This window comes from Fulvia fulva, chromosome 4 (genome assembly GCF_020509005.1).
Source record: "Fulvia fulva chromosome 4, complete sequence".
NCBI classification, from domain to species: domain Eukaryota; kingdom Fungi; phylum Ascomycota; class Dothideomycetes; order Mycosphaerellales; family Mycosphaerellaceae; genus Fulvia; species Fulvia fulva.
Genome location: NC_063015.1, coordinates 2,557,876 through 2,573,583, shown reverse-complemented (window position 1 = coordinate 2,573,583; position 15,708 = coordinate 2,557,876). Strand labels below are relative to the sequence as shown.

Below are 15,708 nucleotides of genomic sequence, written 5' to 3'. Positions count from 1 at the left end.
TTCCCGTCAGGTTTACAGCGCGCGTCACCTCAGCATTGGGAAAGCGCGTTGACTGTTCTTCCTTCTCCCTCTCATCCCCTTTCTTCGTCTGAATACATGTAACTCCAACACAACAGAAACAACATGGCACTTCCAACGCCACCAGAGCCTCCGACCCTCGACAACAGAGTCCAAGCTCTGCCACAGGAACTGCAAGACAGCATTCTGGACCTCACCATTGGCATTCACGACTCGTTTTGCACGATGGCGATCGACGGCAAGTACAAGTCACCACTTGGCTTGCAAATCAGTCGAGCAACACGAGCCAAGTTCGCCAACCACTACTACGGCGGAGGCTACATTTTCCACACCGGCGTTTTCCAGACGAGAGTGGCCAAGTGAACTTCGGGGCCTTGTGGTTCCGCCATATGGATCCAGCTCATCGCGACATGCTGCAGATCGTCAGCACCGGAAACTTTTGCGCCCAAGACCACCGTTGCAAGTTGATGGCAAGTTCCAGCCTGGACCTCACGCGCTTCACTTGCAGAACGTATTACTGGGATGAAGAGGGATTTTACTACAAGACTATCGCCATCGGCCTCGGGCCGCCAATGTAAGTGTTCAAAGTAGGTACGTGAAGACAGCCACTGACCGCGGTAGCTGAAACCATAACAATGCTGCCAGGCATGAGCCGCGTGCCGCTCAAGTGGGACGATGACCTGTGACGGGACCTGAAGTCATAGCGCAAGTGGGAATGGAAGTAAGGGGCTCGCTCGTATACACTTTCCAATGAAAGTGACAATAGCCTTATCGCAGGGATGGGGCAAAGCACTATGGTGCAATGCATAGCATCTCAGCACACCAGACTAGATTCTCGCATGTGAGATCCTTGGCTCAAGCTTTCGCTTCCAAAAGACGGTCGCCTACCCTCTTCCTTCACTTCGTCCACTCCACGACTTCATCACAGCAACTTCCCCAACATGGCTCTCCCACCACGCGACGAGCCGCCTTCCCTTGACGACCGGATACAAGGTCTGCCACAAGAACTCCAAGACCTCATCTTCGACAGTGTCATCTATGACAACCCAAGGACATTCAACCGCACGCAACAATACAACCCGCCACTCAGCCTCCATGTCAACAGAAAGACTTGTGATGTCTTTGCCAAGTACCACTACTACCGAAATACCAGGCTAATCACATCCGACCGCGAGCTCCTCGAGCGCTGGTTGTGCAGCCTGCCAGAAAGCCATTTCGATATGCTGCAAGTACTCGCATACGACATCGAGCAAAGCAATTGGATCCACGGGGCTATCTTTCAGCGACAGGAGGCGCTCAGATCTTCGAGGAAGAAGATACTCAACACGAAGCAGTTCACGAGGGCGAATCGGTCAAGTTGCTCCACCAACCTTGGCTCAAATGGCAGTTCTAGCTTGGTCCAGTAAGCACATTGAATCTTCTGTCATCTTCGCGCGTGTTGACCGTATCCAGTGGAACAGCTTAAACCGATGAGGTGTTTCGCCGCAAGTGATCCAAGTCTCAATTGAAGTAGTGAGATGTACGGAATCAAGGGAGCGGACAGTCTGAGTCAACACAAAGGACGAAATCATGGCCCTTAAGCTCTGTACAAATGTATATGGCTCTATAAATGCAAACCACCTCGTGACCTCATCACCTCGTTTACAGACCGTTCTCGGTCATATACCTCAGCCTGATCTCCACCGCCCTCTTATGCGCCTCCAACTCCTCCACGCCCGCCAGCGTCATCACCGCCTTACCCACATTCTTCAAACCCTGCGCCGTCAAATTACTACTCGTGATGTGCTTGACATAACTCGCAAGATTGACTCCCGAATACTGCTTCGCATAGCCGTAAGTCGGAAGACTGTGGTTGACACCAGCAGAGTAATCACCCACGCTCTCTGGCGTCCACTGTCCACAGAAGACGGAGCCAGCGTTGATCACCGTCTCGCGCACAGCGAGGGGATCTTCGACTTGCAGGATTAAATGCTCGGGTGCGTAGTCGTTGGACAGGCGCATTGCTTCTTCCATGGTTTCGGTGACGAGGGTGACGGAGTGAGAGATTGCGCCGCGGACCATGTCGACTCGTGGGAGGGCCATGGCTTGGGCGTGGAGTTCGTCGTCGATGGCTTGGAGCTGTGACTCGTTGAGGCCGACAGCAATACAGACGACCTGGGAGTCGACACCGTGTTCTGCTTGACTGAGGAGGTCAGAAGCGACAAATGCTGGATTCGCCGTCTTGTCTGCGATCACCAGAACTTCGGAAGGTCCTGCTGGCATGTCGATGCTAACGTTGGCGGTCGTGTCGTTGCTGACGATCATCTTCGCCGCCGTGACAAACTGGTTGCCAGGCCCAAGAATCTTGTCCACCTTGTTGACACTCTCAGTACCGTATGCCATCGCAGCAACGGCTTGGCCGCCACCTGCAAGGACGATTTGCTTCGCGCCAACTTTGTGAGCCACATACACAATCTCTGGTGTCAAAGACCCGTCAGCTCGAGGCGGCGACGCGAGGATGATGTTCTTGCAGCCCGCGACCTGCGCCGGTACTCCAAGCATAAGCGCAGTCGAAGGAAGAACTGCTGTACCACCAGGCACATAACAGCCTACACTTTCTATAGGTCGAGCGAAGCGGGAGCAGATTACGCCTGGCATGGTCTCGACCTCAAGTGGCTTCTCCTCTTTCTGTGCTGCATGGAACTTGCGAATATTCTCGTAGGAGATGTCGATAGCTTCGATGACCTCAGGCGATAATTGCATCAAGTGCTCGGGGAACGGTGCTGTCAGAACTGGTGATGTGAGGGATGTGGCCTTTTCGAACTTGTGCGTATAATTCAGTAGCGCTTTGTCACCTCGTTCGCGAACGTCCTTGATGATAGGGTTTACAATGTTCATGATCTTGTCTGTCGATCGTTGCGAGGGCCGCTTGAGCACTTCTTGTATAGTCTCTGGGGATTCCTTCGATGTGACATATCTGCGCATCTCAATGCGACCGCTCTCACTCAGGCCAGCTGGGTCTTCCTTGCGCTTTGGCTTCGACTCTGCTTCACGCACTTCCTCCTTGCTTGGTGTGCCGTTCGTAGCAGATCCGTTTACGCCAAACTTCTCCGCATATGGTCCTTTGGCGTCGCCCTTTCTTCGTTTCACCTTGACACTCTTCGCATCAAGATTCCTCTCAATGTCTTCCAGCGTCACGCCAGCCGCTGTCGCCTTGGTCAGAGCAAAGTACAGCACATCTGCCGCTTCCGCTGCGATGTCCTCCTTCGACTGCGCTTCGCAGAGCTCCGCAGCCTCCTCCATGATCTTGGCATTCAACATGTTGGAATCACTGAACAGACGTGCAGTATATGACCCCTCTGGGGCTGATCTCTTCCTACTCTGCAGCGTCTTCTGCAACTTCGACAGTCCTCTATACTGCCCGAAGCATGTAGCAGTTTGCAAGTGGCAGAACCCGTGTCCTTGCTGCCTGACCACGAAGCATAATGTATCCTGATCACAGTCGGCCTCTATCCGCACCAACTCTTGCCAGTCTCCGCTCGTGTCGCCTTTTCTCCATAGCCCTCGCTTTCTGCTGTGATATACTCCGCGCCCACATCTTAAGCTCTCTGCCACACTCTCTTCATTGCTGTATACCAAGCCCAGGGCAACCCCACGCTCGTCTGTGACCAATGTTGTGAATAGTCCATCTGGTCGATCGCTCTTCGTTTGTGCCAGTAGTAGAGGTGCGATTCGGATCTGGCCGTCAGCAGGCTCAGCAGCAACAGTGAGGAGCTGCGAGGGTATGATGGGCACAGCGTCCTGCTTGCCCAGCTCTACTGCCTCCTGCTCGGTAATGTGCAGCTTCGAAACATAGACTGGAGGCCGGTCCTTTCCCAGCTGCTGCAGGATTGTGCCGACGGCATTGACACTGCCAACATTCTGGAGGAAAAGTCCAAAGGCAGCGCCATCGAGTGCAGCGGTCGCATCGCCCACCGAAGCTGTCGGGTGGTAGACGATTCGGTGGTCCTCCACTGTCGGTACACTCTTCAGCGATGCCGCTTGCTGGCTGCCGACGAACACTTTCGCTGCGCCGGCGTCGAGCAGATCGACAATGTCCTGCTGCGATTCGAGCGTCGACACGTCCAGGTATATCGAGTAGCGGCCACCGGTTTCCTTCAGCAACTGCAGTGCACTGTCAATGTCCTCAGTCGTCACTTGGGCGACCAGACCACCAGCATAGGCCAGTTCCTTGACACTCTCAACTTGTGCCAAGGTAGAGCATTCCGACAGATCAATTGCAGCCAGATACGGCGGCGACCGCTCTGCTATACTCGAAGCAGCCATTGTGTGTGGAAGTTGGTCTTGGGGAGAGAAACAAGTGAGGCAATGGCTGTCTGGTAACAAGATGCGACTTCTGGGATGACTGTATAGACCCCACCGAGGGAAAGTGCATCCCTGTCCATCCGTCATCGCTTACTGTGCTGTACAAACATGCTGCATTGCCATAGCCCTCGTCAGCTTCAACGAACACTCCAATGGCATATCTATTCCACGTACGAGACACCGACACTATCTTCGAATCGAGCGTGAAGCTTCATCTGCCATTCGTATAGGTGTACTGTGTATGTAAACGCTGCTCAGGAGAGATGATATCAAGCAAAACGCCATTCCCCAGCAATGCAATGTCTTGCCATGCCAACACTTTCCAACACTTCATCAGACCATGCAAGCAAAAGAGATCCGTGACGCCGTCATGCATTTCAACCTCTAACACCACCAGCTCCACGCTACCCCACCACCGTCTTCAAGCTGAGTGCTTCCAGGAAAGAGGGTAGATCTTCTTTCTTCACCTCCACCACACTGTGCTCGAAAGAGTCGATACGTACTCGAGAGCCTGTCTCTTCGACGACCTGCTGGAAGGCTTGGCCAAACCGATTCAGACCTCGGGTCTTCTTCGTGCTGCCTGTCTCATCATCAGAATCCGAGTCATTCTCCGAGTCGTCTGAGTCCGAGGAAGCGCTCTCTGTCTCCGCGTCAGACTCCGAATCTTCAACATCCGAATCGAGTCCATTGGCAGCGTTGCGTTCCTTACGCATTTGTTTCCGCTCTGCTCGCTTTCGCGCTCGTGTGGCCTTCTGCGTCGCTTTCTCCGCAGCCTTTCGCTTCTTGCGCTCTTCGCGCTCTTTGAGTTCAGCTTTTGACCGGACCTTGCCACTTGCACTCCACCCATTACCTCCGCCCAGACCGACGACGACATAGACGCCGCGGCCTTCGTCGAGACAGCCGAGAACCAAGGCCTCATTGCTGGTTTTGCCGGGTTTGCGACCTTTCTCGGCTTCGAGAACCGACACAGCCTCGCCTACCCACGCAGCCAGACGCACCAAGGCGCCGGGGTGCGTGAAGAGTGGAACATCGGGCCCTTCTTTCACGACGCCCATCCGAAACGCTCGAAGATGACGAATCTGCTTCTTGCTAATCAGGGCAGAACCCACTCGCAGGATTGCTTTGTAGAGGTTCTGCGCAGAAGGAAGGTTCTTTGATAGCGTCTGCAGGCCCTTTGTAGGGGCCAGCGAGTCGTAAGCTCGGAAGAAGCGCTGCGTAACATAGTCTGGGACTTCTGCCGCGTTGTCATCACCCATCCCATCATCGGAGGAGTGCGGTGGGGTTGGAAGGTTGCGTACTCGCGTGTTGTAGCTTGGACCTGGTCCGGAGCTGCGGTACTTGAGGTCAGGGAACAGACTTGAGTCCGTGCCAACCTCGAGAATAGCACCGACGACAATCGCAACATCTTCAGCGCTCCATGTGCCTTCCCAGCCCCAAGACCGTACAAATCCCCAGCCGTCCTTGCCCTTCGCGCCGTTGTCTCCAGGCACCAGACCATCTAGGTTGTACTGCTCGGCGAACTTCAGAATGCGTTTCCGTAATGATCGTTTCAACTCTGAGTCCATGTGAAGATATCCCTTTGCCGCTTCTTGCAAGCTGATGCCCATCTTAGCCAGGAGCTTGTGTAGTCTCTTCCGCCCATTGTCTGACCATACATGGAGGCGCGTGGCCAAGTACGGTGAGTGTAGCATTGAGTCGTACAGACTCCAGTGGCGAATGAGCAGGAAGCGAGGCTCGGGTGATAGCTTGATACTCTTGTCTGTCGGGCCTCTTGCTGTGGTGGGGATTATGCCTTCGACGCTTTGTGATCGTTGCAGGTCCTCTCTGGGGATGGGATTGTGCCGCACAACGTCGTCCTGGAGCAACGTTCGCAAAGGTGCCAACTTGCCCCGATCGTGAGCCGGCGACATGGTCACAGAGGTGACACCAACGATCGCTAACCACAGGACTTCGTTGTCATCTCGGCCTAGCTCGGAAGCCAAACCGTATATCATGCTGCTGACAGGCTCAGCGCCACTCGTTCCAAGGTCGTAGTACTTGTCGAGTGTAGCTTCGTGTTTCCTCGTGAGCTTCAGAAGCTGCTTGCGCATCTGCTGTGCAGACGGTTCCTTCCTCTTGGGCGGTGATGAAGGCATTGGCGGAGGGGTCGATGTGATATCCAATTGAGCCGACAGCGGGTTGCCGCCAGGTGAGGACGGTATAGCAATATCATCGCCAGAGTTGCTTCTTCGCCGTCGCCTCGGCCTGTCTGCTTCGTCTTCCGAGGCGGACTCTGCATCTGAATCCTCGGGTGATGCACTGCGTTTTCGCTTCTGCCCGGTGCTCGACTCCTCGGCATCGTCTTCAGCATCCGCTTCAGCACCTGTATCGTCTTCACCATCGTCGAGCGCAAGGTCGTCTTCGGTGGTCTCTGGCATGCCCTGCAACGCAAAGTAGGCTGCTTTTTCAGCTTTGAGCTCTGCTTCCAGATCCCCATCATCCCATACGATTATGCCGCCTTTGCCCGGCTGGTAGCCAGGAAGTACTTTGCCTTCGTGCACACCCGGTCGTCTACTGGCAGCTTCGCCCTCTCTTTGTTGTGTTGCTGGCATGCCGAAAACATTCTCCAGATTCCAAGGGCGATGCGAATCAACGACCCACACCTCCACACCATGTTCGTCCATGCCCTCGTCTGACAGCTCACCATCTTGTGTCCTCCCATCCAGTCCTAGGATATCTTCCAGCGCTACAGTCCCGCCAAGTCCAAGACACACGACAGTCCCGCCATCTCCTCCACGCTGGCGCGTCAATGGCAAAACCAAGTCAGCTCCGGCGCGTTGCAGATCTGCATAACCGGAGACTGGGATGATGGTATGTGGTACGAAGTCCCGTTTGAGTAGGCTAGTAAGTATGCGCGTCGCACATAGACTGTCGACCGTGACCGAAGTCAAGACGAGGACGGGCGACGAGGAAGGATGTGTTGATCGTATTAGGTGTGTGTAAAGGCCCGAGGCCTGCTCTCGGGGGATGTACATCTTGTGAGCGTCCCACAGTACCCTACTGCGAGCACCGGGACCGTGGCTGTCGTCTTCGTAGGATGTTCATGGGCGTGCAATGCTGACGGGAAGATGGATCGCGTGCTGGACAAAAGATGTTTGGACGCGTCCTGGCGGTGATGTCGAGGTTGTAAGTCTACAGAAGGGGTCTTGAACAGATGAAGTGATTCCGGTCTCCGATCATTCGTCCAACAATGGTCCAGCTCGTCTTGTCGGCCAAGTCAATTGTGTCTACACGTCGCAGAGCATAGAATGTTGTGAGCAGACACGCGACTGGCCTTCCCGAAAGCGAGCACGGTCGCGCGTCGTTCGCGCTTGCCGCCGCCGGGTGATTGTCGGCATGATGCGACCGATCCCAATCTTGCAGTCGCGGAAGGCACGACCGAGAGGGACGCACGCTCCAGGAGTTTGCAGTTACAACACCACCTACCTCTTCCTCGTCTTCACTTCGACCAACGCCGCTCCATCACTGTATCACATGCAGCTTACATGCACTACTGATGCTGGTTATCATAAGTCATGTACGCTCCATGTCGTTGACGAGAGCAATGACGTTCGCATTGCTGCTCCCAAGACTCGAATCAGCTTGCGCAGCCTACGAGTCAATACCACGCCGATCCCGAAGGAAGCTTCCCTCCGTGGCTGATTCTGCCAGCCGTTGCGCTGCTGTGCAGTGGAGAGGCGTCCGGCGACGACAAATGCTTCACCATAGTCCGCAATGCCAACATGTCGATGTCGAGAATGATGTACAGCAGCTATACAAGACTGGCCTCGTTGCCACAAGTTATGCTCTCTGTCGATGCAGGGTTCACCTTGCGGTTGAATGAACGTCAGCCCTCAAATGGGCGTCGTGAAACTGACTCTACTGACTCCAACAGGCAAAGTAAACATCGAATTAGTACGCTTGGGGCCTTTCTTCTCTGCGTCCTGCGAGAATGCCTGATCAACGATCCAAAACGTCACACAATGCACTTGCTGACTCGAAAGATCTCGGATTAGACTTCGCTCAATGCGTCCCCGGGCGGGAGGCTGCAGAAACTACCGTACAGACTACATCTGGTTGGCCAGCGACAGCTTCAATGGCACTGTGCTGGGCTTTGACCACCTGGTACCTGGATATGGTTGCAGCTCCCTTTCTGTGGGTGTCAGTCAGCGGCGTATGCAATGTGCATCGGTTCCTGCATCCTCGGGAGCGTCACCGCAGCCAAAGATCATCGGCATCGAGCGATGTTGCTCATGATCGCACGATACTTCGCCGTTGTGGTTGATGAGCACTCGCTATGCTGACTCGACGCCTGCTCGTGGTGGAGACAGCACGAGCTTTCACGATACCCTCCAGGTGGAACCTGTACACTAGCTACGGTTGGGGCTGGGTGGTAAGTCAGTGTCAGTCCACCTCTATCTGTATATTAGGGTCTCTGCTCTACGGCCTCTCCTCGTTCCTGTTCAAGCATCCCTTCCCATAGCATCCTTTGATTGGAACTTAAGGTCGAGCCTTCCTTCTTGCTTCAAAGGGGCCTTCGTGTTTCGAGAGCACTTCGCAACAGGTACAGTCGACCAACACCGTCGACATCATGGCTTCCCTTGACGGCCAGACCCTCAAGATGGGTGCTCAGAGCGACTCCGACACCGAGTACATCAAGTCGCCCGACACACCTATGCCATCCAATGCCATGGCGGATCTGGAGGCTCAGCAATCCCGGACGTTCTCGAACAACAGCGAATTGGATGAGCGCAAGACGACCGTCAAGCTTATGAACAAGAGGAAGTGGCTCGGCCTCAACCCAGAAGCTGCTCTCGATGAGGAGCATGACCTTGCTCCTCACAATGACTTCCTTTGGGGCAAGATCAAGATCGCGTTGAAGGAGCCTTTTGCTGAGATGTGGGGCACCTTCATCTTGGTTCTGTTCGGTATGCATTGGTTCCAACTCTGCTGTCGAGTAACATCAACTGACATACCACAGGTCTCGGAGGCATCGCACAAGTCTCCTTGAGCAAGTCGCCAAACGGCGAATTCAACCCCAAGTACCCGGGCGGGTGGAACTATGGCGGTTGGCAAGACATCAACTGGGCTTTCGGTATTGGTCTCATGCTGGGTATCTACGTCGCTGGAAACAGTGGTGCCTTCTTGAACCCAGCTGTGACCCTTACTAGCTGCCTGCTTCGCAAGCTCCCATGGCGACGTCTGCCCATGTACTGGACTGCACAAATCCTCGGAGCATTCTTAGCTGCTGGTGTTGTGTACGCCAACTACATCGACGCCATCAACATGACAGAAGGTTACGGTATTCGATCGGTGGGTGGAAACACCTCGACGGCTGGCATCTTCGCCACTTACCCAGCGGACTTCACCACCAGGACTACACAATTCTTCGAGCAGTTCTTGGCCAGCGCAGTCCTTATGTTCATGATCTTCGCACTCCAGGACGACTCCAACAAGGGTGCATTCATTGCTAGCGGTGCTTGGTTCCCGCTTTGCTTGTTCTTCGTCATGGTAAGTCACCTCATCCTTACGTCTTCCACCCTAGTCCACTGACACCCCTGACAGTTCGGCATCGCTACTTGCTTCGGCTGGCAAACCGGCTTCGCCATCAACATGGCTCGTGATCTCGGTCCAAGACTCTGGACATACTGTGTCGGCTACGGGACAGATGTATGGTCCGCTGGCGGCTACTACTTCTGGATCCCAATGGTCGCACCAATGGTCGGCTGCCTCTTTGGCGGTATCGTATACGATCTGTTTATCTTTACCGGTGAAAGTCCAGTCAACCAGCCGTACTGGGGCATTGGTCAGGTCATCAACCCATACGGCGCCATGAAGCAGCGTCTCAGGAAGCAGAAGCAAGAGGGTATGGTCTAGGTGTGACTTACTGAGTTATGTTTAAAGTCTTGGGACACCTTGCTAGGACTCGGGGTCGAACAGTACCGACTGTTCATTTGGCGATGGGAGTACGGAACCATCGGACTGTGAGAGCAATCTCTCTTACTGGTGTATTATAGCACGACATGTATTTCATAATGTAAATGTCAAAGAACCAAGAAATGTCAACGCCATCTGCGCGGAAAAGTTTTGTCCTTTTCATGAAGGTATGAGCTATGAAAATTACCCAAACGTCAAAGACTCCTCAATGTCAGATTGTAAACCTCCGCCGTCGTGTGGCAATGTGCGCGCCTGTGAAGTGTTGGACTTCTTGTGTTGATGGTCAGTAGGGATGGTAAATCTGCGCTTAAACAGGTGGAGTAACACCGCGTGTGGTTGTATCCCCACCATTGTCGGTAGGTACATCGTCCCCGATTGGGGGTGTTGTAGGCGTGGTAACATCACCATTCCCATCGCCATCTCCCACCGGTGCCGTTGGCTCAGCAGTTGGTATCGTGGTCTCAGAAGTGCTGCTGCTGCTGCTGCTAGTAGTGGTATCGGCAGGAGTTGTGGTGGTATCTGTAGTCGTGGAAGATGCAATGGTATCGGTAGGCAGTGCAGTCGGCACCTCAGTCGTAGGACCGGTAGGCGAAGCACTCGTGGTGATATTCACAGAAGCAGGATCAAGCTCCGGCACGACGATCTCACACCCGGCCAACCCTCTTGCACCGTCATCTCCCAGCGACAAGACTCCATCGCAGACTCCAAATACCGATCTTGCGCCGCCTGGAACGTCTGCGAAAAGTCGTCCATTGCATGCGGAGAACGAAGGGACGGTGACGGCGCCATTGTTGACTAAGTCGTCCCTTGCCGCGAATAGGAGGAGGTAGGGCCTGACATTGACGTTGTACTTGACAGCAACGGCACGAAGGGTACTAAGGTCGACGAGATGGGTATTGTTGGGGCCAGTGGGGTTGTTACCGGGGCCAACGGGGTCAATAGTGAAGCTGTCGCCATTTGTGTTATCGCCAGGAACAGCGAGTGCCCAGCCACCGTCAATGACACGGGAGCCTACGGCCCTGGTGGCACCTGTGGTGGTATTCCTGATCAGGATCCTGAAGGATGAGGGAACTGACGTGGCTGTCGTAATGGTTGTTGTTGTAAAAACGGTGGCTGTCGAGATAACGCCGGGTGTGGCCGGGACCTTCAGAAATCAGTACTACAGCCTCTTCCACGAGGAGTTTGAGCGTGCACTTACCGTTATCGTCACAACTTCTGTGCTAGATCTCAGCTGAGAGGATGTAGAAATCTCCGTGATAGTTGTGGCGTTGTTCACGATGCTAACGCCGCGAGTGATCTACCAGATCTCAGCATCTGTGTTGTGAGCATAGCATGGCCGAAATTACTCACGCTTCGTGTAGCGGTGCTTGTCGTCCCAGTGAAGACCGTGCTGGTCCGAGTGACTGTCCTGGTACTGACGGATGTGAAGCCTAGAGAACTACAGGCTGTTCTGATGACAGCGTTGCCACACTCTGTTCGGTATGTGGCGACACAATTTGGAGCTTGATTCTGGCGCCTGACCACTGTGACGACGCCTGTAGTGGCCGGCTCACTAGTAGTAGGCGGGGAGGCAACCGGGCCATCGGTCCCTGAGCAAGTGTAGTCATAAGAGGTTCTGGGAGCGAGTCAACAATGCGCCAAGCAATCAAGCAACAAGCACGAACCTGGTGATGGATATAGTAGTGGTATTGAGATGAACTGGACTGGTACCAGCCGTGACGGTGACATTGCTCGTAACAGTACTGTTGGTGTCAGCAGTTTATCAACAATCATGGGAGGTGAGGTGGCATATCACGTTGTTGCACCAATGGTCGAGGTCCTGCACCACACGATTAGTCAGTCCGCACGAGCTGATGATGTCCAACACGCACGATGTTATGGTCTCTGTTGCGCTTGGGCTGTAGACAGTGGATCGAGGCACTGTGATTGTCGTCGTGGTTCGTGGTTGTCTAAATTACGTTAGTCGACTGCATCAGCATTGTGCTTCCCTCATACCTTGTGATAGTCCTGGTAGCGAGGGACAGAGACGTTGCTGCACCGCAGAGCTGAGTAAGATATGCCGGTGTAGTGGTTGCCGTTGCCGTAGATAAGCAATCGGTAATGAAGCCTGCACAGAAGTCGCCGCCGTCCTGGCGTGCATTCACCCTGGGACGAGGGTTGGCAGAGGCGAATGCCGTAAGCGAAAGAATCAGCAGACTCTGGATGGCTGCCATAGTCATGGTATACGAGCCTGGAGAACGAAGGCGAGGACTCTGATGAACAGAAGAGAATCTCAGCTGTGAGTTGCGTTGGTACATATACCGCCCGCCCAGTGTGCCCATCACCACCCGTGCGAAAGGCAGTAGGCCCGTGTGCAACTCCGGCATTGAGCTCAAACACTCAACAGTGTCCATCATGCAGGCAGGACTTGATAGATGGTGGCTTGCGCCGAGCTGTCGAATCGAGTGTCCAGAACTGTGCGAATCATTGAGCTAAACACCACTGCCACTGTGACCAGGAGTGTCCCTCGATCGAAGCAGTAATGATATCGAGGTACTAGAGTATAGCCTGGGTCTTACGGGCGTGGACTCTGTAGCATTCGACATCCAGTGCGGCGGGTGTTAGCGTAGGCACCATATCGCACGGCATCAGATCCTTTATGCACCCCTGCGTGAGACAGTTGTGGGGGTGACGTTGTACAGACCGCCAGACTTGGAACCGGTAATTGAGGCTTGCTTGTACAACGCTCTGCGTGTAAGTACAGATGGCGACAAAGATGACTCACACAAGCTGTAAATGAGAGGGACCGACTGTTCGTTTCGTGATATGCAGGAATGGCCTCCTAAGCTTGACCCATCTTTCGATGCTAATGCTGTGCAGTCGACCAGTCGCATAACGTGACCACGGTCAGTTGGCTCTGTCTCCAGACATCCAGTCTGCGACTTGTTACAGTGCCACCAAGATGAACATGAAAGCTCGAGCATTCACACGGAAATCCGCCGATCTGCTGATGCATGTGGCGCCGAGCGTTGCTCAGCCGTGGTGTCGTCGTCCGGGAACATCTTTTCGAGCCGCATCCTTGTTCGGTGAATCACGGCACGTAACGAAAGGACTTTCGCTCCCTGTCCGTGATATTTTCCCAGACTTCAGCTTGCATGGATGCTGCCTCGTCGTGCCGCAGAAGCGTGGCGCTGCCGTATCGGGAGTTGCGATGTCGGTTCACAAGACAGTAGTATGCTCCCCACAGTCCCGCAAGGATGACGGAAGCTAGCTGTGTCGCAAAGAGTGTTATCTTAGCCGACATAAAGTGAGGAGCCTCCTGATCTCTAAAGGTCTGAGGCGCAATCAACGCTCCGGCCGCGAATCCAGCTGTGATGAGGCCCATAATGGCCGTGCGCTTTGTCCGGCCTGCAACATTAGCAGACGCCCACTGATACATGACACAATATGCCGCCGTAGAACAACTAACGAGGTATATGCCGGTGAGCGAGGCCGCACGGTTCGTGACCGGTGCGAAGGCCAACAGAGACGCGCCGACTACCACCGGGACATACAATGCGGCCACGACCACAGCACGTGGCATGCCCGTGTTGAGCAGATAGCCAGCTAGCCAAGATGAAAGGAGAGTGACGACACCACCAGGAGCTACTAGTAGAGCGGCATAGGGAGCTGGGAAGCCGAAGCCTGCTATGACGGGCGCGGTGTAGCTAAGGGTGAAACCTGTCGACAGCATGACCACGGTGGTGAGAATCGTTGACATCCTGCGAAACGTGAGTGCCCGTCAACAGGATGCCATGGCGCAATCCGGCAGTGTCAGGACATACCATATCTGTGGATCACGAATGATCTCCACAAGCTGAGCAAACTTGAAAGAGCTGCAACGCACACCGGTCTTATTGGCGGCGACGTACTGTAGTATAGCCACCTTTTCTGCGTCTGTGAGATATCTTGCTTTCATCGGCGTGTCCGGTAACAGCCAGAACAACGCTAAGCCGAAGACTGTGCTTACGCATCCTAGAACCAAGAACAGGATTCGCCAGCTCGCCAAAGCTGCGTGGTGAATGTGTTGGAAGCCATACGAGAGTAGTGCTCCGATGACAAAGGAGCTCCCAATGGCAGCTCCCCAGAGTGTGAATCTGCCCTTGTCAATATGTCTGCGCGCCTCTTCATATCATCGATTGACGCACCTGAAGCCAGATTTGTCCTTTCTGTAGTATTGACTGCAGATCATAGTCACCGAGGGCAATACTGCAGCTTCGAACACTCCCATCAGGATTCTCGCTGCCATTAGCCACCGATAATTGTGTGCTGTAGCAGTAAGGGCGGTTGCAATGCCCCAAAGCACAGAGGTGAATGCTAGCCATTTCGCCGCTGGCAACTTATTCAAAGCATATGCCGTGGGTACCTGGGTCACTAGAAGTGCCACGAAGAGAGCAGTGGCGGCGTTGGAGAAGTCGTCGCCTTTCAGGTTCAGGTCCTTTGGCATGCCCATCACAGCAGCGTACTGCGCACAATGTGAGTGTTTTGATCTCGAATTGCGTGGCTCGACCTACATACACTTAGGGCCTGTTTGTCAAGTGCTTGGAAGAAGTAGCTGAAGAACAGTAAAGGCGTAAGACGCCAGTCCACTTTTCTCATCACGCGTGCCATGTCGTAGCCAGCGGAGCCCGCGTGTGCATGCTCCTGAAGATAGCGATGTGCTTCATCGACATCAAGAGATGGTACTGCAGGCGAGGGTACCCCAACTGTGGAAGCCGAAGGCTCAATCTTGTTGTCCATTTCTGAGGCAAGCAGTGTGTTGAGACTCCAGCTAGATGCAGCGTACTCTTTCGAGGTGTTTCCAACCCGCCTTTTGTACGAGAGGTGCCAAAACACTCTCGCGAACATCAAGACTACTGCAGATGCCGCGCCGACAAGAGACAGCACTCATGATAGATGCTTGCGATATACCATGAACGTTCCGAACATAGCCCAGCAATTGGTGAAGTGGCGTGCCGTGTGCGACCAGAGAATCTTCACTCGAGCGAATCGAGGGAGTCGTTGGAATGCAGTCATCCGCCACGAACCATACTTCTTTTCCAGTCAGGTCAGGCGAAGTCGTGGTCTAAGATAGTCGTGAACCGGCGTCGAAGATACCGTCGATGGTCTGATTGCGCACGCACGAGTGCCAACAGGGCGCCAGTGTAGGCTGTCAAGGAAGCCATCCAATCTGATGGATTTTGACAGTTACTGATGACCAGGTCAACAGCAGATAGAGTCAGCCATGAGAAGCCAATTAAGCCCGAAAGTGTGCGTAATCAACTGCAGGTGAGCCAGTCAGCATGTGGCCCGCGGCTTTGATGATTATGTTGATGTTAATGATGGTCGTGGATGCATTGCTGCGGAGGTGGGAACGAGGGAAGCAGTGACGGA

The 15,708-nt window shown here is 54.1% G+C and overlaps 7 protein-coding genes across 7 annotated transcripts; 3 read left to right on the top strand and 4 right to left on the bottom strand.

Moving 5' to 3' along the window:
* Nucleotides 1-123: 123 nt before the first annotated feature.
* CLAFUR5_04556 (uncharacterized protein) lies at nt 124-596 on the top strand (the record flags this gene model as incomplete). Its single annotated transcript, XM_047903704.1, has 2 exons — nt 124-377; nt 500-596. The coding sequence occupies 2 exons, from the start codon at nt 124-126 to the stop codon at nt 594-596; spliced, it is 351 nt and encodes a 116-aa protein (XP_047761270.1).
* A 363-nt stretch (nt 597-959) lies between these two features.
* Nucleotides 960-1,483, top strand: CLAFUR5_04555 (uncharacterized protein; the record flags this gene model as incomplete). Its single annotated transcript, XM_047903703.1, has 2 exons — nt 960-1,420; nt 1,471-1,483. The coding sequence occupies 2 exons, from the start codon at nt 960-962 to the stop codon at nt 1,481-1,483; spliced, it is 474 nt and encodes a 157-aa protein (XP_047760975.1).
* A 176-nt stretch (nt 1,484-1,659) lies between these two features.
* On the bottom strand, nt 1,660-4,323 carry CLAFUR5_04554 (Histidine biosynthesis trifunctional protein; the record flags this gene model as incomplete). Its single annotated transcript, XM_047903702.1, has 1 exon — nt 1,660-4,323. The coding sequence occupies one exon, from the start codon at nt 4,321-4,323 to the stop codon at nt 1,660-1,662; it is 2,664 nt and encodes an 887-aa protein (XP_047761268.1).
* Nucleotides 4,324-4,766: 443 nt separating this feature from the next.
* CLAFUR5_04553 (Cell division control protein 45) lies at nt 4,767-7,376 on the bottom strand (the record flags this gene model as incomplete). The annotated part of the gene is made up of 1 exon (XM_047903701.1): nt 4,767-7,376. The coding sequence occupies one exon, from the start codon at nt 7,374-7,376 to the stop codon at nt 4,767-4,769; it is 2,610 nt and encodes an 869-aa protein (XP_047760974.1).
* A 1,595-nt stretch (nt 7,377-8,971) lies between these two features.
* Nucleotides 8,972-10,257, top strand: CLAFUR5_04552 (Aquaporin-3; the record flags this gene model as incomplete). The annotated part of the gene is made up of 3 exons (XM_047903700.1): nt 8,972-9,308; nt 9,362-9,891; nt 9,946-10,257. The coding sequence occupies 3 exons, from the start codon at nt 8,972-8,974 to the stop codon at nt 10,255-10,257; spliced, it is 1,179 nt and encodes a 392-aa protein (XP_047761267.1).
* Nucleotides 10,258-10,624: 367 nt separating this feature from the next.
* On the bottom strand, nt 10,625-12,713 carry CLAFUR5_04551 (uncharacterized protein; the record flags this gene model as incomplete). Its single annotated transcript, XM_047903699.1, has 7 exons — nt 10,625-11,461; nt 11,516-11,614; nt 11,668-11,932; nt 11,982-12,059; nt 12,113-12,136; nt 12,189-12,266; nt 12,313-12,713. The coding sequence occupies 7 exons, from the start codon at nt 12,711-12,713 to the stop codon at nt 10,625-10,627; spliced, it is 1,782 nt and encodes a 593-aa protein (XP_047760531.1).
* Nucleotides 12,714-13,387: 674 nt separating this feature from the next.
* Nucleotides 13,388-15,183, bottom strand: CLAFUR5_04550 (Thiamine pathway transporter THI73; the record flags this gene model as incomplete). Its single annotated transcript, XM_047903698.1, has 4 exons — nt 13,388-14,057; nt 14,121-14,432; nt 14,484-14,800; nt 14,854-15,183. 4 exons carry the CDS (start codon nt 15,181-15,183, stop codon nt 13,388-13,390), a joined length of 1,629 nt encoding a protein of 542 aa, XP_047761266.1.
* Nucleotides 15,184-15,708: the final 525 nt, after the last annotated feature.